General features: G+C 42.7%; 1 protein-coding gene across 8 annotated transcripts in view; it reads left to right on the top strand.

The window, feature by feature from the left end:
- Positions 1–370: 370 nt before the first annotated feature.
- GMEB1 (glucocorticoid modulatory element binding protein 1) overlaps positions 371–22,456 on the top strand; it is a 37,746-nt gene continuing 15,660 nt past the window's right edge. The window contains exons 1-6 of one of the 8 annotated variants that reach the window (XM_047871856.1): positions 1,074–1,430; positions 2,273–2,382; positions 7,578–7,731; positions 15,497–15,609; positions 16,315–16,439; positions 17,975–18,078. In XM_047871856.1, the coding sequence (XP_047727812.1) occupies positions 7,604–7,731; positions 15,497–15,609; positions 16,315–16,439; positions 17,975–18,078 (470 nt within the window). In that variant the 5' untranslated portion in view covers positions 1,074–1,430; positions 2,273–2,382; positions 7,578–7,603. Of the gene's footprint in view, positions 492–779; positions 947–1,073; positions 2,383–6,750; positions 7,732–15,496; positions 15,610–16,314; positions 16,440–17,974; positions 18,079–22,456 lie in introns of those variants that run through there. The other 7 variants (XM_047871855.1, XM_047871858.1, XM_047871859.1 and 4 more) reach the window with 7 other exon arrangements.

Raw genomic sequence — 22,456 nt, 5'->3', positions numbered from 1 at the left:
AGTTACTGACTCTATACTCAACCAGATCTTTGATTCCGGATTGATAGTGGGGCATTACTTCTGAAGGTCTGTAATAAAACTGGATTTGGGGAGGTGAAATGGGCAGTCCTCCAGAGGAGTCGAGAGACCTGCCTTTGCCCCTGATTGCGGATGAGATGAACCTTTAATTTAGACCTCCTTTTCCTCACCTTGAAGTTGGGGAAGAAGAGTTATTAGGGTCCCCAGAGCCCTTCCCAATACTGACTCTCCAGAGCAAAAGACCCCTTCTCAGGTAAAGGTTCATTCAAATTCCTCCGGCTGAGATTCATCCTCCGCGGGGCCCGCAATAAGGACGCGTCCCCTTTAAGGCGCCAGCTCGCCGGCGGCGGCGGCCGGAAGTGTTGAAGCTCGGCCTGGCGGCGGCGGTGGCAGTAGCGGCCGTGGCGGCCTCTGCGCATGCTCCGTCGCCCGCCCGCCCTGGCCGCTCGCCGCCCGCCCGCCCGACGGAGACGGTGAGGAGGGGGAGGGGTGGGCGCGCGGGCGCGGGCGCGGGGTGGGGTGGGGGCGGGGGGGCGGGCGCGGGGGCCGCGCGGCGGCCGGCGAGGGCGGGCGGGCGCGCAGGGGGCGGGGGGCTGCTGCCTCCGCGGGCGCCTCCCCACGCCCTGTGCGTGCCGCCGCCGCCGCCGGGGAGCGAGCGGACGTCGCGGCGCCGCGGGGGGGTGGGGGGACGCTGCCGCTGGGTCCGCCCGAGCAGCCGGGCCGCCCCCAGCGCGGCCGGCCGCGCCGCCCGGGCTCGGCCCCTGGCCGAGGGCGGCGGGCGCCGGCGAGCGGGGCGCTGGGGGGGCCCAGCGCCCCCGGACCGAGGGCCCCGGAAGTCCTAGGCTGAGGGGCCCAGAGGGGCCGGAGCGACTCCGGACTGAGAGGCCCGGACGCCCAGGACCCCGACGAGGGGTCCGGGGATCCCGGGGTATCCCTAGAGGCGGGGCCCGGGGAGCAGCTGGCCCTTGGATACAGAGCTTGGGAGGGGCCTGGGTCGCGCTTGGCCGGGGGTGGGGTGGGGGAGGTGGGGGGAAGTAGGGGGTGGGTACGAAAGGTGAAGGAAGCCTGCACGCCCGCCCGGGAGGAGACCCTTGGAAGCTTGGCGGGGGAGAAAGAGCGGAGAGTGGGTTCTGCGGAGGGAAGGAGGCCCGAGTTTCACCCGAGGGGCGCATTAGAGGCCTCGGCCTTTCAGTCCAGGGGAAAAGAGGCAGGTGCTGTTCCGAAGGCGTGGTGACAGTATGGGTAGTGTGAGCAGGGGACGAGGAAGAAGAGCTCCAGGGGAAAGTGAACAGGCCCCTGCCTTCCCGGAGATGAGGGGGCGGTAGGAAGACGCCTCAGCCTCCTCAAGTAGGAAGGGGAAGGGTCCAAACCTGTGAGGGAATGAGAGACGGAGGATCTTCTGAAGTATATAGGTAGAGAACGGAACAGTGTGGTATGTCAGGGGGTGGGAAAACCCGTGTTTTGGAGGACCGGAGAGAAGATAATTGAGGGGAAGAAATGACATTTCTGCTTTCAGAAATGACAGGGGAATTGGCCAGCTGTCTCCTAATTGAGGGGCAGGAACGGTGAGAGCAGAATCTTACCTGAGAGTCCTGGAGAGTGATCCACCAGACCAGACTAAGGCGTGTCAAGCCTTGACCTAGTAGGGATGGGGGGCGGGGGCGGTGCAGGGCTTGACCGTCCAAGGAACAGGAGGAGGTCTGAATTCTCTTAAGATGAGAGAAATCTCAAAAGTACTTCCTAACAGGCACAGAAAGGGCCTTGTTTGGTGTCTATTTAGGAGAACCAAGAACTGGGTTTCCTCAACCTAGGGATTGGGGAAAGGGAGGATCAGATCGTTCTAGACTCTCAGAGGGATTCTTCTCCCTTGCCTCTGGTAATGCTACCAAAGTGCTTTTGGAGGACCTTTTCATTAAATGTTTGGACTGTCTTCCCTAATTCGTAAGCCTTTTATCAATTATGGATATTTAATATATACTTAGTACATACTGACTTGATGACTTTTTTCATTAGTCATGAGTCAACCATTCATATTTACTTCAACGGACATACATTAAGTAGCTAATTTGTACTCAACTTCATTGGGTTAGCTTGGGCCCTAAATTGCTCTTGTCCTAGGCAGAAGTCCCCTAGAGTCTAGTGTGATGACGCTTCAAAGAACCCTTTATCCCATCGCTTCCCCAAACACCTAGATAGTAGTCTTCAATATGTGACCTGTCCCAAACTTCATTTGCTTTGGCTCTGTCCCTCACAGTGGTCCTGTGTAGCCTTCTTGTTGGCTTTATTACATTTGATAGCACCCTGGATCACCTACTGAATGCATGAGAAGGAATAAAGAAGGAAAAAATCAAGTTTTGGCCTCAAGTAATAAAGTTTTAATTTTATTGATGATATTGATGATTATATAATTTATTATAACTTGGGAATTTCGTAACAGACTACACAATCTACAAAAATTATAATACAGTATGGAATAAATACATGCTGGGGTTAGAAAGTTTCAGGGTATCTATTTCTTTTACCTTTTCCACTATCAACTCCGATGTCCCTGCAATCATGTGACACTCATGATTTTGCCACGTTCTAAACGTTAGTTTTCAGGGGTGCCTGGCTGGCTTAGTCGATGGAGCGTGGAGCTCTTGGTCTCGGGGTCATGAGGTTGAGCCCTGTGTTGGGTATAGAGATTACTTAAAAAAAAAAAAAAAAAGAAAAGAAACCTTTGTTTTCAGAACACAAAAAATGAATTTAATCTCGAGTAGGTCAGATGTCATTTGTTTAGTTTTCCAATAGTTAATGTCAATGGTCATGTGCTTACTCTTGATCAAGGTGTCTTTTTTGTCTTTGAAAAGAACTACGAAATAATTCTTTTCACGTGGATGTGACATCTTTCCTTTATGTGTGTTCCCCTAGAATTACAGTGTTGTGTGATTACACAGTGAATACTCTAAGGCCCCTTCCATGAAATACCCAAAGGAGCAGCTTAGTCACCTCGCCTCAGGAGTCTTTGTTGCTATAAACAAGAGCCACTTTTCAGTTCATACTCACCTCAAAGAGATGACCTTTCAGTTAGCCAGTGTAGTCTGTAGAGTCTGGTTTCAGGTTACTTGTTAAGAAAGTGGTATTTAGGGTAATGAGATATATTCAACCTAAACTTGCTTCTCTAAAGAATGTAAGAGTTGCCATGTTGCATCAGACCTGTGTCTCTTACTGACACTGAGAGACATATTGTGGATGATTGTAATCTTCTTGGATAAATTCAGAAGGTTAGATAGAGAACGTTCCTCTTGGGTTCTAAGGAGTAGGAGGGCTAAGGAGTAAAATATGAGTTCCTATTGAAAAGTATTAATAAAGTAGTTAGTTAACCACTTATTCAGAGTATTGTAGAGAGGACTCAACCTTAGGGTAGAAGGTTAAAACTAGAAGCATCCTTCTAATTCTCCTCCTCTAACCCATTTATTTACTTAAGCTACTTAAAAATTTTTAAACCACTGTTTTAATTTTTTTTTTTAACATTTATTTATTTTTGAGAGACAGAGAGACGCAGAGCATGAGCAGGGGAGGGGGAGAGAGAGAGAGGGAGACACAGAATCCGAAACAGGCTCCAGTCTCTGAGCTGTTTGTTAGTACAGAGCCCGACGCGGGGCTTGAACCCACGAACTGCGAGACTATGACCTGAGCTGAAGTTGGACGGTCAACTGAATGAGCCACCCAGGCACCCCTAAAACACTGTTTTAGAATAATAATTTCACAAGTTTGTTACATGCTAAAGTATTATATCTTTTAAATTCATTAAATATGTAATAATAACAGAATAGTGCTTGACAATAAATGTCCAACAAATGTTAGCTGTGATTATTTTAATTCAAGCTTTATTTATTTATTTATTTATTTACTTACTTATTTAGAGGGAGAAGCAGAGGGAGACAGAGAATCTTAAGGAGGCTCTGCGCTGTTGCAGATCAAGCTCCAAGCTTGATCCCAAGACCCTGGGATCATGACCTGAGTCAAAATCAAGAGTCGGATGTTCAACTGACTGAGCTACCCAGGCACTCCCAAGCTACATTTTAATGGTTCAAAATTTGAAGATACCTATTGGTTCAATTATTGTAGGATTTGATAGCATTTGTTATGCCTCATTGTATCCCTTTTTGTCTTTTTCTAGACTCTAAGGTCCTAATTGTTTTGATTCTACTGTTGGCAGCCAGCTGAACCAGTCCGTTGATTTTGTTTTAAAGCAGTTTTTTTAATGTTTATTTATTTTTGAGACAGAGAGAGACAGAGTGTGAGCAGGGGAGAGGCAGAGAGAGAGGGAGATACAGAATCTGAAACAGGCTCCAGGCTCTGAGCTGTCAGCACAGAACCTGATGCGGGACTCGAACCCACGAACTGCAAGATCATGACCTGAACCGAAGTGGGGCGCCTAACCAACTGAGCCACCCAGGCGCCCCTCGTTGATTCTGTTTTTTATCCCTAGTTTTAAACCTTTAAATTATAGAAGTTCAGATAGTGTACTGTAATATCTTACAATTAATTTTTTTCTCTAGTATGCATCTCTTTCCCTTGTTTAGTTCCTGAAGAGCAGCTACTCTCCCTTTTCATATCCAAAGTAGACAGACAGTTTTGTAAATAGTAGTCTGATATTTGAAAACTGGTTATTGTACTCCTGTGTCATGAGTAGTGAGCTAAGGGTAGGGGAGCCATTGAAAAAGAAAGGCAATCCTTGCTCTCCCAGGATATAGTCTGGTGGGGAGAGGCTGACAAAGTGGGATGATGTTTATGACAGGGGTGCTGTAGGTACTAAGAACACAATCTCACATCTAGTTAAGGAAGTCACAGGCCTCCCTAAGGAAGTTATTTATTTATTTAAAGTAAACTCAATGTGGGGCTTGAACTCATGATTCTGACATCCGGAGTCTCTTGTTCTAGCAACTGAGCTAGCCAGGTGCCCCAGGAAGTAATGTTTTAAATAAGTTATAAAAGTTTAGCAGTGACTAGCCAAAAAGGAAGGAAAAGAGAATTCTAGGTAGAGGAAACAAGCGTGAAGGCTCAGGTGAGGAAATATGGCATGTTTGAGAAATTGAAAAAAAAAAAGTGTGTGTGGGGGGGGCATCTGCTCAGTCAGTTGAGTGTTCAACTTCGGCCCAGGTCATGATCTTGCAGTTCATGGGTTCGAGCCCCGCGTCGGGCTCTGTGCTAGCAAACAGCTCAGAGCCTGGAGCCTGCTTTGGATTCTGTGTCTTCCTCTCCCCCACTTGCACTCTGTCTCTCTCTCTCAAAAACAAATAAACATTAAAAAAAAAAAAATTCAATGACAGGAGACCACAATGTGAGAGGAAGAACTACGAGAAATGAGGTTAGCAGCGTAGATGGGACAGATTTGGAGGATTCTATAAGCACTGTTAAGATGCTTGCACTTTAATAGCAAAGGGAATCCTCTGAAGGATTCTGAAATGGGGAAATGGCTTGTGGCCTTTAGTAAGATCACTTTGTCTCCTCTGTAGATCATGGAGTGGAGAGCAAGATCAGAGATAAGGATACTGATGCGAAGCAGCTGGAAAAATTCAAGTGGTAGTGTGTGGCTCAGAATATGGTGGCAGCACAGATGGAGAATGGGGGATGGTTAAAAGAGAAATATAGATGATAGAATGGATAGGATTTGGTAGTTGATTAGATTTTATAAAGAGAAGAATGAAAAGTAACTCCTTAGTTTCTGGCTTGAGAAAATGGGTGGAGGATAGTGCCATTTACTGAGGAGGGAAACAAGAGCAGGTTTGTGAGAGAACGTGAGTTCAGTTTAAGGTGCTTACAAGATAAATTATAAGAGGCTTTTGGGTAAAGGTGGTAGAGAATTCAGGAAAGAGGTTTGAATGTGAGAATCACAAAAGGCAGAAGCGTAAGTCTGCTACGAGCAATTTTAACTAGATTATATACAAACAAAAATTGATTGAACCAACATGTCAGTGCCATGATGATCAGGGCTGTGGAGACCAGCTTTTTAGAGAAGCAGCACCTGCCCTTATAGAGAGTATAGTGCAGTTATGGAGATAGAGGTCTGTTCAACTAATGACAATACAGAGCACAGTGTGATAACCACTAGAGGAAAGCTACATGTGAAGTGTTGGGGGATTGTAGAAAAGAAAATGGCTTGGCAGGGCCTCTGTGGAGGAGCGGGCTTTGAACTGGGCCTTGAAGGGAGACTGAGATGAGGGAGAAGAGAGTTTGGGCTTAAGGAATAACAAAGGTCTAAAAACCTGAAGGTACATATTGTCTGTTCAGAGCACGGGCAGAGGCTGGGTTGGCTGGCACTTCAGATTCTCAGGGAATTACAGTTGCAGATAAAACGGGAAAAATATTTTGGGGCCAAATGAGGGAGACTTTGCTTGCTGTGCTTAAGTATGCATATTGTAGGCAAATATGAGCCACGATGTGGATTCAGTTGTCTGATTATCAGTCACATATTCAAATGTGTGTCCACCGTGTCCCTACACGTGAAAGTAAACACAGTGCTCTTACCTGTACTCTTTTTAGTGACTCCCTTCTTTGCAACTGTGAGGACTAACTACTTCAGAATATTCTGGGGCCCTCTGAGTTTTCATTAAAATTGGGATGATGCTGGGACACCTGGGTGGCTCGGTCGGTTAAGCGGCTGTCCCTTGATTTTTGGCTCAGGTCATGGTCTGCACAGGTCATGATCTCACAGTTTGTGAGATTGAGCTCCACATCGTGCTGACATTGAGGAGCCTGTTTAAGATTCTTTCTCTCTTCCTCTCTGCCCCTCCCCTACTTTCTCTATCTCAAAAATAAATAAACTTTAAAAAAATGGGGATGATGCTTTGAGTTATGTTAGAGTCGAGGAGCACATGGTGTTGGACACTGGTTTCCCCAACAAGTCTGCAAGGGAGATGTCAGGCAAGATCATCTCTCCATTCAGTCTGAGGCAAAGAGGTAGTAAGAAACGTCTAGAGGTCATACAGTTGGATTCAGTATTTATTAAACAACCACACAATGCAAATCATTTTTCTTCCTGTACAGTTTCAGTTAGCAGATACTTATGAAGTGCTCACAAAGTACAGAGTGCTTGGTGAAGCATAATGGCTGGTTGCAAAGAAAAGAGGTGATTCTTACTTTCTAGGAGTTTACTGATGGGGTTGGAACTAGTGGTGTGCTATAAATCAGTTCTCCAGAAAAAAAAAATACCCTGATTTGTAGTGCTTGCCAATTTCTGTGGTGTATGTACTCCCAGCATCACTGATTTCAAGCTACCAACTTGCTGTCACTAAACTCAGATTTGGGAAGAGATGTGCACAATTGGTTCTCAGGAGCAGGCACCAGCACAGCACTGGGTGAATCACATATACTAAGAAAACCTAAATCAGTAAGTGAGTACGAAAGCACGTCTGGAAAGATCAGAGCCTGTCAGTCCCTTCTCACAGTTCCCATCCTTTTCAGAGGACCGTGATCTTAGAATGGGTAGTCTTAATTATCCTGATGTTCCTTTCCTAGGGTTGCTATCTTTTCAAAACCAGACAGTCACTGATGCTTCTTGTCTCTGACAACAGCCCAGCTATCTGACTTCATGTGAAAGATGGCTAATGCAGAAGTAAGTGTTCCAGTGGGGGATGTGGTTGTGGTTCCCACTGAAGGAAATGAAGGGGAGAACCCTGAAGACACTAAAACCCAAGTGATCTTGCAGTTACAGCCTGTGCAGCAAGGGTAAGTAACCAAAGATTTGGGTAGTCTGAAAAATTTGGGAGGTTTAAAGAGCGGGGAAATTTTAGCTTTGTGGTTGCTTAGCACAGTGGAACATTTAGCACCAATCTTTCAGAACATATTTATAATGTATCGTGTGCTCTATTTGTTATTTTAATACTTATTACAACAGTGAACTGTGTCTTTGTCTCTCTCCCTCTTTACTGTAAGCTCTTTGAGGGTAAGTTACATAGCTCCCTCTTCTTATTTATCCACACAGTTTAGCATAGGGACTTGATACATGTTTACCGAAAGACAGTGTAGTTAGAGTCAGAGGAGATTAGGCAAGGCAACTGCAAAACTTTTCCTACCAGAAGGGATCTGGACCCTAAAGGATGGACAAATTAATCAAGCTTAGTTAATCAAATAATTACAAAGTGTTACAAAGTGTTGGAAGTATATTACAAAGTGTTGGAAGAAATACAGCACATGGTTCCCACCATCATGGAGCTTGCAGTCTAGTTGTACAAACCAAAAATACATATATGTAAATAAAGAGGTCACTTAGATGGCAAAATCTAAGAAGTGCTGAGTGTCATGGTTAGAAAGTAGCTTGAATTAAGAGGATCACTATGAATTTGAAAGAAGAGGGGCGCCTGGGTGGCGCAGTCGGTTAAGCGTCCGACTTCAGCCAGGTCACGATCTCCCGGTCCGGGAGTTCGAGCCCCGCGTCAGGCTCTGGCCTGATGGCTCAGAGCCTGGAGCCAGTTTCCGATTCTGTGTCTCCCTCTCTCTCTGACCTTCCCCCGTTCATGCTCTGTCTCTCTCTGTCCCAAAAATAAATAAACGTTGAAAAAAAAATTTAAAAAAAAAAGAAAGAAGAGATAAGATTTTTAAATGGTCTTGAAGGTTAAATAAGAATTAGATCTACAGAGAGAAGGGAGAGAGAGTTATTTTATCTTGAGGAATGTATAAAACATTCTTCATAGGATTAGAAATGTTCTTGGGGTGCCTAGCCAGCTCAGTCAGTGGCGTGTGCCACTCTTGATCTCAGGGTCTTGAGTTCAAGCCCAATGTTGGGTGTAGAGATTACTTACAAAAAGAAAAAGAAATGTTCTTGGGCAAACACATAATCCAATCCCAATCTACTAAGTAATGTACCTTGTCTTAAACACTTCTGGAGAAAGATAGTTAACCTCTCTCTTGGTAACATAAAAAACTTTTTAGTGTAAGAAATTTAATCAGGTGCCTGGGTGACTCAGTCAGTTAAGTGTCTGGCTTAGGCTCAGGTCATAGTCTTGAGGTTCATGAGTTCTAGTCCTGCATTGGGCTTTCTGCTGTCAGCAAACAGCCTGCTTTGGATCCTCTGTTTCCCTCTCTCTCTGCCCCTCCCCCACTAGCATGCACTCTCTCTCTTTCCCTCTCTCTCTCTTTCAAAAATAAACATTTAAATATATATATATATATATATATATATATATATATCCATAATTTGCTGACATTTCTGAATATTGAAGGAAATATTCTAAGATCTGTAAGGGAAAGTTGATATAAATACTGACAGGGGCACCTGGCTGGCTTAGTAAATGGAGCATGTGACTCTTTATGTCAGGGTTGTGAGTACAAGCCCCACTTTGGGAGTAGAGCTTACTTAAAAAAAAATAAAATAAGTATTGACATATAATGGATAAAGTGATTAAAAATTTTAATCAATTAAGTGGCACCAAAAGATTATGCATACTTATTCAAAATCACTTGTTTGGGATTTCATTTGTTACATACACACACGTACTTGTAGTTGTTACCCTTTGAGGAAGGGTAACATGAGGAAGATTCTTTTGTGCATGGCAGCTTTATTTTCTCCTGGAATCATTGTTTCTTCTATCTTTTCTAAAGTGCTCCAGTTGTCGCTTTCCTATCCCTTCTGGAGACAGAAAACGCTTCTCAACTACTTAGAGACTTAATTATTTTGAAGATTAGTTCCACTTACTTTGTGTGTGTATATGTCTTTTTTAATTTTCCAAATGGCATTGTCTTTTCGGGAAAATTCTCGTTGCCTGATTAGACATCTTTGTACTACATATGGACTCCCCAACCTACTGTTTTTTTTTTTTTTTTTGTTTTTTTTGTTTTAATTTTTAAAAAATGTTTATTTTTTTTTGAGACAGACAGAGACAGAATGCGAGTGGGTTGGGGCAGAGAGAGAGGGAGGCACAGAATCTGAAGCAGGCTCCAGGCTCCGAGCTGTCAACACAGAGCCTGACGCGGGGCTCGAACTCAGAAGCTGCGAGATCATGAACTGAGCTGAAGTTGGTCGGATGCTCAACCAACTGAGCCACCCAGGCGCCCCCCCCTCCAACCTACTGTTTACACTGAATTTACCATATAAGCTAGTGATACATTTTCAGGTTCTGCATTTTGAGATGCCTGCCAATCAATGTTTAATTGATTTCTCTAGTTATATTTTTTTAAAATTAATTTATTTTTAAGTAATCTCTGAGCCCAATGTGGGGCTTGAACTCACAACCCCAAGATTGAGAGTCCTAGGTTCTACTGATTGAGTCAGCCAGGGGCCCTGTATTTTTTAATTATTTGGATATTTTGTTGCATTTTAGCAGAGAACAGAAATATTGATACTAGTGATAAGCAGTGCAGGTGTGAAATAGAGGTTTCCACTTATGGAATAAATAAGTCACATCATAAAAGGGACCGCATTAAGGAATATAGTCAGTGATAATTGTAATAGGGATGTATACGGACAGATGGTAGCTACATTTGTGGCAGGCAGCATAATGTATAAATTTGTCGAATCCATTTTGTTGTACACAGTGAAACTAATGTAATACTATATGTCAACTATACTCCCCACCCAAAAAAAAGGTATAGGCCTCATCAATTTAATACTGTTGAGACAAAGATAGAAATCATGAGGTCTTTAGCCTCAGTCACACGTAACCTGATTGGCTACAGATTCAAGCATGAGGGAAAGAAACGATCAAAGAACATGTATGCATTGCTGGGAATAAATTGGAAAAGATATTCAAAAGGCAAAAAATAGAGATTTTCTATAAATGTTTTTTACTGTTTATTTTTGAGAGAGAGAGGCAGAGCACAAGCTGGGGAAGGGTAGAGAGAGAGGGAGACACAGAATCTCAGACAGGCTCTGAGCTCTGAGCTGTCAGCACAGAGCCCAATGCAGGGCTCGAACTTTCGAACTGCAAGATCATGACCTGAGCCAAAGTTGGTTACCTAATTGACTGAGCCACCCAGGCACCCCTCTATAAATATTTTTAGATTTCAATATATAGAACTCTTCTTGTATGTCTTTTTTAACTTTTACATATATGATATTTTATACTTTTTCAAGTGTGCATTATATACATGTTTCCAGGAATACATTATCAAGCAAAAGTAGTGTGTCTGGTAATGTTCTCTTGATATAAATACATAGAATCTGACATACTGAATAAGATGACACTTTTTTTTTTATGACACTTTCATAATAACACTAGATTGGCTTTAAAATATGTCCACATTTAACTCTATTATTATTTTTTTAATATAGATACTAAGGTATCTAGAAGGCTTTTAATCCTAGGAGATTTTCAGCATAGAAGATTTGTTCAGCATGTGCTTTCTCTAAAAAAAATAAAATGGCTATTAACTTTTTCAAATATAATTTCTAATACTCAAAAAGTTGTGGGAGCAGGGGGTACCTGGCTGGCACAGTTGGTAGGGCACATAGTTCTTGGTCTCAGGGTTGTGAGTTCAAGCCCCACGTTGGGCATAGAGCTTAGTTTAAAAAAAAAAGTTATCAAGGGGAGTGAAGGTACTATGATTCCTTCATTGTTCTTGGCTGTCCAATTCATTGTGGATTCATAATAGTTTTTTTTTTAATTTAATTTAATTTTTTAATTTACATCCAAGTTAGCATATAGTGCAACAGTGATTTCAGGAGTAGAGTCCTTAGTGCCCCTTACCCATTTAGCCCATCCCCCCTCCCACAACCTCTCCAGTAACCCTCAGTTTGTTCTCCATATTTAAGAGTCTTTTATGTTTTGTCCCACTCCCTGTTTTTATATTATTTTTGCTTCCCTTCCCTTATGTTCATCTGTTTTGTATGGATTCATAATAGTTTTTAACATCACCAGGGACTGGTGATTTTAGTGTAGTACGTAAATTTACTGAGCGTCCTGACTAGCTTTTTTTTTCTCCTGTAGAGGACATTCAATCCAAATGTATTGGAATAGTTCAGTTTGAAGAGTATTGGCCCTACTTTCCCTTTCATGCTCAGATCCCTCTCTCCCTCTCTAGCAGAAAGTTTAAAGCCTATAGTATAAGCTCTTTCAAATCAGTAAGGTACCACTTAGTTTATGTAATAATCTTAATCTAACGTTCAGTTAATCAGAATTTCTTCCCTTAACATTCTGGATAAAAAGAACTTAACTATAGGGGCGCCTGCATGGCTCCATTGGTTAAGCATCTGACTGGCACAGGTCATGATTTCACAGTTTGTGGATTCGAGTTCCACATTGTGCTCTGTGCTTACAGCTCGGAGCCTGGAGCCTGCTTTGGATTCTGTGTCTCCCTCTCTCTCTCTCTGCCCTTCCCCCGCCTGTGCTCTGTCTGTCTCTCAAAAATAAATAAACATTTAAAAAATTAAAAAAAAAAGAACTTAACTATATGTGGGTTTTCAGAGAATTAGAATACAATGATGCAGACTTAATTTTAAAGCTCTAGTAAACATAATTTTACCTTCCTTTGGTGATTCACAAGGCATGTCACTATCTTACAGTCCCTTAACATTTCAACATATTTTATGATTTTTTACTATAGTTGTAGTAGATATAGAGAATTAAGCTAAATCCATTACTATTCTGAGTTGCTTTAGGAAATTTTTTCTTTTTCTTTTTTTTTTAAAGTTTATTTTGAGAGAGAGAGCGTGTATGCACGCGAGCAAGATGGGGAGGGACAGAGAGAGAGAGAGAATCCCAAGCAGGCTCCATGCTGTCAGCACAAAGCCTGATGTGGGGCTCAATCTCACACACTGTGAAATCATGACCTGAGCCAAAATCAAGAGTTAGACATTTAACCAACTGAGCCACTCAGGTGCCCTAGAAATTTTTCTCAATAAAACCTTGTTTACTCATAAAAGTATAGACTGTGCCCCTACTTCCCACTACAAGTGCAATTCACTGGTTGTTGAAATTATGTATAAATAAGAATTTTTTTTTTAAGTTTATTTATTTTGAGAGAGAGAGAGAGAGCATGGCAGGGAAGAAGCAGAGAGAGGGAGAGAGTGACAATCCCAAGCAGGCTCCATGCCATCAGTGCAGAGCCTGATGTGGGTGTCCAAATCGTGAACCATGAAATCATGACCTGAGCCGAAATCAAGAGTCAGCCACTTAACTGACTGAGCTACTCAGGCGCCCCAAGAATTTCACCCTAAGGAAAAAAAAAAGGATTTTTGCACATATTGGTCAATTTAGAGTGAGTTTACTGAACTTATTTGAAGCACTGATTATTCATGTTTATCATAATCCTCATTCACCAACCAACCACTTATTGGGTGCTTTGTCGTGTTCCAGTTAGTATTTGACACAGTAGACATACAAAATTGAATAAGTAAATAAGACATAATCTCTGCTCTCAGGGACCTCTTAGACCATGCCCAAGGGAAGGCAGACAGGTAAACAAACATATAATATGAAGTGTCATATGTGTTGTAACAAAGGCATAAAGTACAGTTGGGTCAAAAGAAGGAAGTAGGTGATTATACTGGAGGGACTGATATGGAAGGAAAAGCATCATAGAGGCTACTGACTACAAAGCAAATAGACGGGCACCTTGCAGGCTCAGTGAGTAGAACATGCAATTCTTGATCTTAGAGTTGTAAGTTCAAGCCCCATGTTGGGTGTAGAGATTACTTAAAAATAAAGTCTTGGGGCACCTAGGTGGCTCAGTCAGTTGAGCTTCTGACTCTTGATTTCGGCTCAAGTCATGATCTCACAGCTCACGGGATCGAGCCCTGTGTTGGCTCTGTGGTGACAGCATGTAGCCTACTTGGGATTTTCTCTACCCCTTTCCCCACTCATGTGTGCTCTCCTTATCTCTCACAATAAATAAAATTTAAAATAATAAATAAATAAATAAAATCTTTTTTAAAACCCCACAAATACACAAATAGATGGGGAAGCATGTTCTGGGGAAAGCGGGAAATAAGAACAAAGAAGGTATAAAAGAACATGACAGTTCTGAAAACCACAAATAATTTGGTATGAGTGGGGCTTGGATTATAAGGTGAGGTTTAGGGAGAGCTGAAACCAGGGGCCAGATCTTAGAGCAACTTAAATATCCTATTAAGGATTTGGGGCTTTATTATAACAGCAAGTAGAGGGTTCTTGAAGGGATTTCCGAAGGGATTTCTGTGATCACTCTGGTAGGAATATAGAAGATCAGGTGGATGCAAGGAGACTAGTTCAGACTAGAGATGATGCAGCCTAAATTAAGGCAGTAGCAGTGGAAAAAGAGACAGGGAGGCTGGCTGGTGTTAAGGAGATACATCTGGTAGGATTTGGTGGCTGAGTATGTGGGAGGTGAGGAGGAGGAGGAGGGAGAAATCTGATGAAATTCCCAGGCTTCTGTCTTAGGCTATAGAATGCTAGGAGGTGCCATTAAGAAAGATAGAGAATAGAAGAGTGTTTTGGGAGAGGGAAGAGAACTTGGTTATTTTAGACATAATGAATTCCACAAAGTCCTGCGGTACATCCAAATGTATTTATTCATTTAGCAGTTAATTGTATCCTGGTGTGAAATTTAGAGGAGAGGTCTGTGCTAAAGGTGTCACCATGGGGTGGGTGATCACTGAAAGAAGGGATATTATTCAGGCAGTGCTTTCAAACAAGATGCAATAGTTAATGCATTAAGTTTATTATAAAAATTAAACAGAGGTCATCAGCATATTTTATTAGGTTATTTGAGCACATTTCTTAGAAGGTAGAGACATTTAGAGACTTTCCCTGAGGTGGTATCTCTAATTAATGCTAGTTACTTTGGGCATAGTTTTTTTTTTTTTTTTTTTTTTTTAACGTTTATTTATTTTTGGGACAGAGAGAGACAGAGCATGAATGGGGGAGGGGCAGAGAGAGAGGGAGACACAGAATCGGAAGCAGGCTCCAGGCTCTGAGCCATCAGCCCAGAGCCCGACGCGGGGCTCGAACTCACAGACCGCGAGATCGTGACCTGGCTGAAGTCGGACGCTTAACCGACTGCGCCACCCAGGCGCCCCTGGGCATAGTTTTTAACTAGGCTCTGCTCATGTCAATAGTTTGGTTACGAGTCTTTGAAAAATGCAGAAGTGCTAAAAAAGACTGAAGTGTCTAGATTCCAACAAAGGACATCAACTTGTGTGGTCAATGGGTTCTTCCTGTCTTGAACTGTCCAACAGTATTACTTTTGAATCTTGCTAGGATAATTCTATAATATGACTTAGTCTTATAGTTGAAGCAACATTTTATGTCAGAAGTGTTTAAATTTAGGAAGGGAAAAGTCTGGTGTAAGGACAGTAGCAAGAGGAACTTGGCTTTGAGGTGAGGAAAGTTGTTGATTCTTGTGCATGGTAGCGGCTGCTAAGCTGTCCTCGGCAGCTTGGAATGTAAATACAGTGGGGAACTAGTCAAAGCACTAACATAGTGTTGTAAAGTGTATTTATTTTATTCCTTTTGAGATAGATTATAAGAAATTTCTTAACTCCATGCTGTGAATATTAATTTTTTCATGATTTATGTAGTTTGTTTATCGATGGACACTTTTACAACAGGATTTATGAACCTGGGTCCGAGAACAACACGGCAGTCGTGGCAGTAGAAACTCACACGATTCACAAAATTGAAGAAGGGATTGGTAAGTCTTTCATTACTTTCTCGCCTTTGACCCTAGCTTCCTTGCTTGAAATTTGTTGCCTTTTATGCCTTATGTCCCCCCTCCCATACCCAGTATGCCCCACCAATGCCGCAGCCATCGATTTGATGGCGCATCTAGAGACACCACTGAGATGCTAGAGCTGTCAGTTGATTGTTTAACATCAATTTGCTAGGATGCTGAAAAGATTTTTTTATCTACAAAAATTCCACAAAGAAATTGGAGCCTCAAGGTTGATCCTGTCATTAGAGAAGTTGCTGATGAGGACTTATCAGGTGTTGATTGGAAGGCAATCAGTGGAAAGAAACTGAAAAAACAAACAAATTTTGAAATTAGGCAAACCAGATTTTAAATCCTGTTTTCTCACTTCTTAGCTGTGTGTCCTTGGGAAAGTCACTTCACCTTTCCAAGTCCCACATGCCTACATAGGAAACAATCACTGCCTCACAGGATTGTTGTAAGAACTAAATAAGATTAAGCATGTGGAAGCATATAGGACAGTGTCTGACACATAGTGTGAGCTTGGTAAGAAACCTGGTGTGCCAAACTTCTTGCAGAAGATTCCTAAACAATACCAGCCAATGTGAACTGTTAGCTCCTTAGAGGAACCAGGAAACTAGAGATTTTGAATTAAGCTTTTGGGGGAAAAGTGTACAATAAATAATTGATATTTTTTTCTGTTTTCAGATGCAAGCACTATAGAAGCAAATGAGGATATGGAAATTGCTTACCCCATAACTTGTGGGGAGAGCAAAGCCATTCTCCTCTGGAAGAAGTTTGTATGTCCAGGAATAAATGTGAAATGTGTCAAGGTAATTGTCTTTTCTCCTTGCTGGGGCCTGTTTTGGGGCCCCTTGTTTTCAAAGAGTATAGTTTCAGTACCTCTTCTCTCTCGTCTACCATATCAGTGTTTTCAGTTTTGTGGCTGGTCCCGTGCTGTCACGGTAGAAAAAATTAAGGACTTTGGAGGGAAATTGACCTGGATTCAAGTTCCACGCAGAGTACAAGATCTATAAGAGCTGAGAACTTGTTTGTCTTGTTTATCAGTGTATCCCTAGCACCTAGAATGATGTTTGGTATATTTATCAATAAATATTTGTTGAATGAATGAATGAATGAAGTCCCATATCTATGACTGACTAGCTAGGTGACCTTGAATAAGTTATTTAATATTTCAGAGGCTCGTATGTTGTTTTTTTTTTTTTAATTTTTTTTAACATTTATTTATTTATTTATTTATTTATTAAAAAACATTTTTTTTTTCAAAGTTTATTTATTTTTGGGACAGAGAGAGACAGAGCATGAACAGGGGAGGGGCAGAGAGAGAGGGAGACACAGAATCGGAAACAGGCTCCAGGCTCTGAGCCATCAGCCCAGAGCCTGACGCGGGGCTCGAACTTGCAGACTGCAAGATCGTGACCTGGCTGAAGTCGGACGCTTAACCGACTGCGCCACCCAGGCGCCCCACGTTTATTTATTTTTGAGACAGAGAGACAGAGCATGAATGGGGGAGGGTCAGAGAGAGGGAGACACAGAATCCGAAACAGGCTCCAGGCTCTGAGCTGTCAGCACAGAGCCCGACGCGGGGCTCAAACTCACAGACCGTGAGATCATGACCTGAGCCGAAGTCGGCCGCCTAACCGACTGAGCCACCCAGGTGCCCCATAGAGGCTCGTATGTTAAAATACGAATAATCATATGCACAACACACACACATACTATAAGGTTGCTAGCACATGAAATGAGATAATATGTGTAAAATGCCTTACACAAGTGTGCATTATGGTAGAGGTTATTGAAATTTATCACTGATAAAAATAAATTTTCAGGAGAGCACAATGTGGAAATAATTGCTTATTCTGTCTCCAGTGGTAGTCACGACGGTCCCCGTAGATAGTAGTCACCACCTTTGGTATCATCCTAGAATCATGAAGGATTGCAGAATTTTGAAGCTCTGCAGTGATAATGGTTTCTATGCTAGTCTTTCCACCATATCTTGAATCTTGTCATTAGGGCTAGGTAGGTTATTTCAGTTTATTTAAACAGCCTTTGCAACATTGAACCCAAGTACCTGATTTAGGGCATAAATGGATTTCAGATGTTAATCAGTATATTAATCTCTGATCATCCTCGTGTCTTCTGTAGCTTTGTACCAAGACAGGGCACTATGCCCAGGGAAGGGTCATCTTCTCTGGCACAACAGGGCAGAAGGCTGGAAGATACAAGGCTATGACTTAAGATGCCATCTGGGCACTTTTCGTATGTAACAAGTAGAGTTACCTTTCTTTCCCTCTTGGCCTGCGTCAGTTGACCTTGATTTATTTTGGATTTTTTCCTTTTCCTTTAGTTCAATGATCAGTTGATCAGCCCCAAGCATTTTGTTCATCTGGCTGGCAAGTCTACCCTAAAGGACTGGAAGAGAGCCATTCGTCTGGGTGGAATCATGCTCAGGTGAGCTTTTAACCAGCACATACCAGGGTGCCTGGCAGGCTTAGTCAGAAGAGTGTGCACCTCTTGATCTCAGAGCTTCACGTTGAGTACAGAGATTACTTTTTGTTTGTTTGTTTTTTCAATTTACTAGATTACTTTAAAAAATTAAAAAATTTAAAAAAATAAGCACATACCTTTCAACTGACTTTGGGGCACTTAATTATGGTAGAATATAGATAATTCCATATTTTCTCTTCAGTTTGAAATTTTTATTCCCTCTGAAGAATTGGCTTGAGCAACCCATGTATTGACTTTCATCAGTTTGTTCTTCATTTTTTTTAAGTTTATTTATGTATTTTGAAACAGAGAGAGTACAAGCAGGGGAGGGGCAGAGAGCAAAAGAGAGAGAGAATCCTAAGCAGGTTCTGCACTGTCAGCACAAAGCCTGATATGGGGCTTGAACCCATGAACCATGAGATAATGACCTGAACTGAAACCAACAGTTGGATGCTCAATCGACTAAGCCACCCAGGCACCCCAGCTTGTTCTTAAAATCCCTGTAAGAAAAGGAAGATTGAATTAAATTAATTCTTCCCAGCATTTAAGGCAAATTTTTTCTAATGTCAGGATGTTAGGATCCTTTCTGGACAGAGAAGTTTGGGAGTAGATGACAGTCCTACTTGAGATCACCAAGGGCAGGCAGAGCTAAGCCTGGTGCTGAGGAAGCATGATGACCATGGAAAAGTATAGGCTGACAAGTTCTGGGATAATATGGTATAATGGAGGGTGCTGTTGATAAGTAACAGTCATGCTTAGTGAATGCAATCTTTGCCATCATTGAACCACAGAAATAAACTTGAGACTGTGTAATGCCCTTGAGATGCCGGGGTGGCCCAGTCAGTTAAGCGTCCGATTCTTGATCTCTGCTCAGGTCTTGATCTTAGTGTGTGAGTTCACTCCCCATGTTGGGCTCCATGCTGGGCATGAAGCCTCATTTTTTTTTTTTTTTTATTTAAAAAAAAATTTTTTTTTCAATGTTTATTTATTTTTGGGACAGAGAGAGACAGAGCATGAACGGGGGAGGGGCAGAGAGAGAGGGAGACACAGAATCAGAAACAGGCTCCAGGCTCTGAGCCATCAGCCCAGAGCCTGACGCGGGGCTCGAACTCACGGACCGCGAGATCGTGACCTGGCTGAAGTCGGACGCTTAACCGACTGCACCACCCAGGCGCCCCTAAGCCTCATTTTTAAAAATGGGGCACCTGTGCGGCTGAGTCACTTGAGTGTCTGACTCTTGATTTGAGCTCAGATCAGGATCTCATGGTTGGTGAGCTCAAGCCCCACATTGGGCTCTGCGCTGACAGCACAGAGCCTGCTTGAGATTTCTGAAATCTCTCTCTATCTCTCTCTACCTCTCCCCCATTCAGGCTCTTTTTCTCTCTCAAAATAAATAAATAAACATGAAAATAAAACTAGGAGCACCTGGGTGGCTCAGTCAGTTAAGCATCGGACTCTTGATCTTGGCTCAGGTCATGATCTCACAGTTCATGAGTTTGAGCCCCTTGTTGGGCTCTGTGCTGACGGCATGGAGCCTGCTTGGGATTCTCTCCTTTACTCTCTGCCCCTCCCCCGTGTGCGTGCTCTCTCTGTCTCTCCTCCCTCTCTCTCAAAATAAATAAGTAAACATTTAAAAAAAGTAAAAAACAAAAAAAGGATGTGTAATACCATCACTCCTATCTCTTTATACAGCAAATATATTATTGTAATCCCCCCGCCCCCCGTGAAGATTAACATTATTTGGTAATTCTTGAGCACTCACTTACTGATAGAAAATTTTAAATTGTGGTCAAGAATGGAAAGTGCCCCACAGAACATGTATCAACAGCTTTGAGAACATCTTACTCTTTATCTTTAATTTTTTTTTTTAATTAATGTTTATTTATTTTTGAGAGAGAGAGCTTGAGTGGAGGAGGGGCAGATAGTGTGACAGACAGAGGATCCAAAGCAAAGTGGGGTGGGCTCTATGCTGACAAGCAGAGAGCCCAATGCGGAGCTTGAACTCATGAACCATGAGATCATGACCTGAGGTGAAGTTGGTCACTCAACTGACTGGGCCATCCAGGTGCCCCTGTCTTTAATTCTTTTTAAGGAATCTGTCCTAAGAAAAATCTATACTGCTTGTAGAGATTCAGGCATAAAAATGTTCATTGCAGGGGCCCATGGGTGACTCAGTTGGTTGAGCATCCGACTTCAGCTCAGGTCATATCTCACACTTTGTGGGTTCGAGCCCTGCATTGGGCTCTGTGCTGACAGCTCAGAGCCTGGAGCCTGCTTTGTATTCTGTGTCTCCTTCTGTCTGCCCCTCTCCTGCTCATGCTCTGTCTTTCTCTGTCACTAAAAATAAATAAAGGTCAAAAATATTAAAAAAAAAATGTTCATTGCAACATTATTTATTATGTTGAAAATTATAGTCTGCTTTAATATATATTCAAGGTATATCTAAAGTAAACTTGTGGCTCATCTAAATATATATGAGTATATACTATGAGATATTATGATGTCATTAAAAAATGAGGTAATTAAAAAAAATTTTTTTTAATGTTCATTTCTGAGAACACGAGTGGGGGAGGGGCAGAGAGAGAGAGAGAGAGGGAGACGCAGAATCTGAAGCAGGTTCCAGGCTCTGATTTGTCAGCACAGAGCCCGATGCAGGGCTCGAACCCATGAACTGCGAGATCATGACTTGAGCCGAAGTCAGTCGCTTAACCAACTGAGCCAGCCAGGCACCCTGAGGTCATTTTTTAAAAGATTTTACTTTATTTATTTATTTATTTTTAAGTTTATTATTTATTTTGAGAGAGTGAGTGGGGGAGGGGCAGAGGGAAAGGGAGAAAGAGAATCCCAAGCAGGCTTTGCACTGTCAGCATAGAGCCCAATGTGGGACTTGAACTCACGAAGCATGAAATCATGGCCTGAGCTGAAGTCAGGCACTTAACCAACTGAGCCATCCAGGTGCCCCAAAATTGTATTTATTTTTTAATTTAATTTAATTAAAAAAATTTTTTTAACCTTTATTTTTGAGAGAGAGACAGAGTTCGCAGGGGAGGGGCAGAGAGAGAGGGAGACACAGAATCCAAAGCAGGCTCCAGGTTCTGAGCTGTCAGCACAGAGCCTGATGTGCGGCTTGAACTCATGAACTGTGAGATCATGACCTGAGCCAAAGTTGGACACTTAACCAACTGAGCCACCCAGGTGCCCCTAAATTTTTTTTTTTTTTTTTTTTTTTTTTTTTTGAGAGCAAGTGAGCAAGTGGGGTTGGGGGAAGGGGCAGAGGTAGAGAGAATCCCAAGTAGGCTCTGCGCTCAGTGCAGAACCCAGTGCGGGGCTCCATCCCCATGAGCCAAAATCAAGAGTCCGCCACTCAACCAACTGAGCCACCCAGGCACCTCTTAATTTTTTTTTTTTAATATTTATTTATTTTTGAGAGAGAGAGAGAGAGAGTATTAGTGGGGGAGGAGCAGAGAGAGAGAGGGAGACACAGACTCCAAAGCAGACTCCAGGCTCCAGGCTCCAAGCTGTTAACACAGAGCCTGACGTGGGGCTTGAACCCACAAACTATGAGATCATGACCTGAGCCAAAGTCAGATGTTTAACCGACTGAGCCACCCAGGCGCCCCCCAGGCACCTCTTAATTAAGATTTTACTTTTAAGTAATCTCCGCACCCAACCTGGGGCTCCAACTCACAACCCCCAATATCAAGAGTTTCATGCTCCACTGACCCAGGTGCCCCTGGGTCATTAAAATATTTCTGAAGAGTTTTTACATGGAAAACTGATTATGCTGTAATGAAAGAAAGAAAACAAAACATAACATTGGGGGCACCTGGCTGGCTCAGTCAGTGGAACCTGTGACTCTTGATCTCAGGGTTGTGAGTTCAAGCCCCATACTGGGTGTAGAGATTACTTAAAAAAGTGTGTGTGGGGGCGCCTGGGTGGCGCAGTCGGTTAAGCGTCCGACTTCAGCCAGGTCACGATCTCGCGGTCCGTGAGTTCGAGCCCCGCATCAGGCTCTGGGCTGATGGCTCGGAGCCTGGACCCTGTTTCTGATTCTGTGTCTCCCTCTCTCTCTGCCCCTCCCCCGTTCATGCTCTGTCTCTCTCTGTCCCAAAAATAAATAAAAAACGTTGAAAAAAAAATTAAAAAAAAAAAAAAAGTGTGTGTGTGTGTGTGTGTGTGTGTGTGTATGTGTGTGTCTACACACACACGGAATTGATTAAACAATGAGATGACACATATGTGTGTTTAATCACAATTAATGTGATTTTAGTTGTGTTAAAAAACACACGTATGGGGACGCTCAGTCGGTCAAATGTCTGACTCTTGATTTCGGCTCAGGTCA

Source organism: Prionailurus viverrinus, chromosome C1 (assembly GCF_022837055.1).
Source record: "Prionailurus viverrinus isolate Anna chromosome C1, UM_Priviv_1.0, whole genome shotgun sequence".
Taxonomy (NCBI): Eukaryota; Metazoa; Chordata; class Mammalia; order Carnivora; family Felidae; genus Prionailurus; species Prionailurus viverrinus.
The sequence above is the reverse complement of the archived record's forward strand: the minus strand, read 5'-3'. Positions and strand labels throughout refer to the sequence as shown.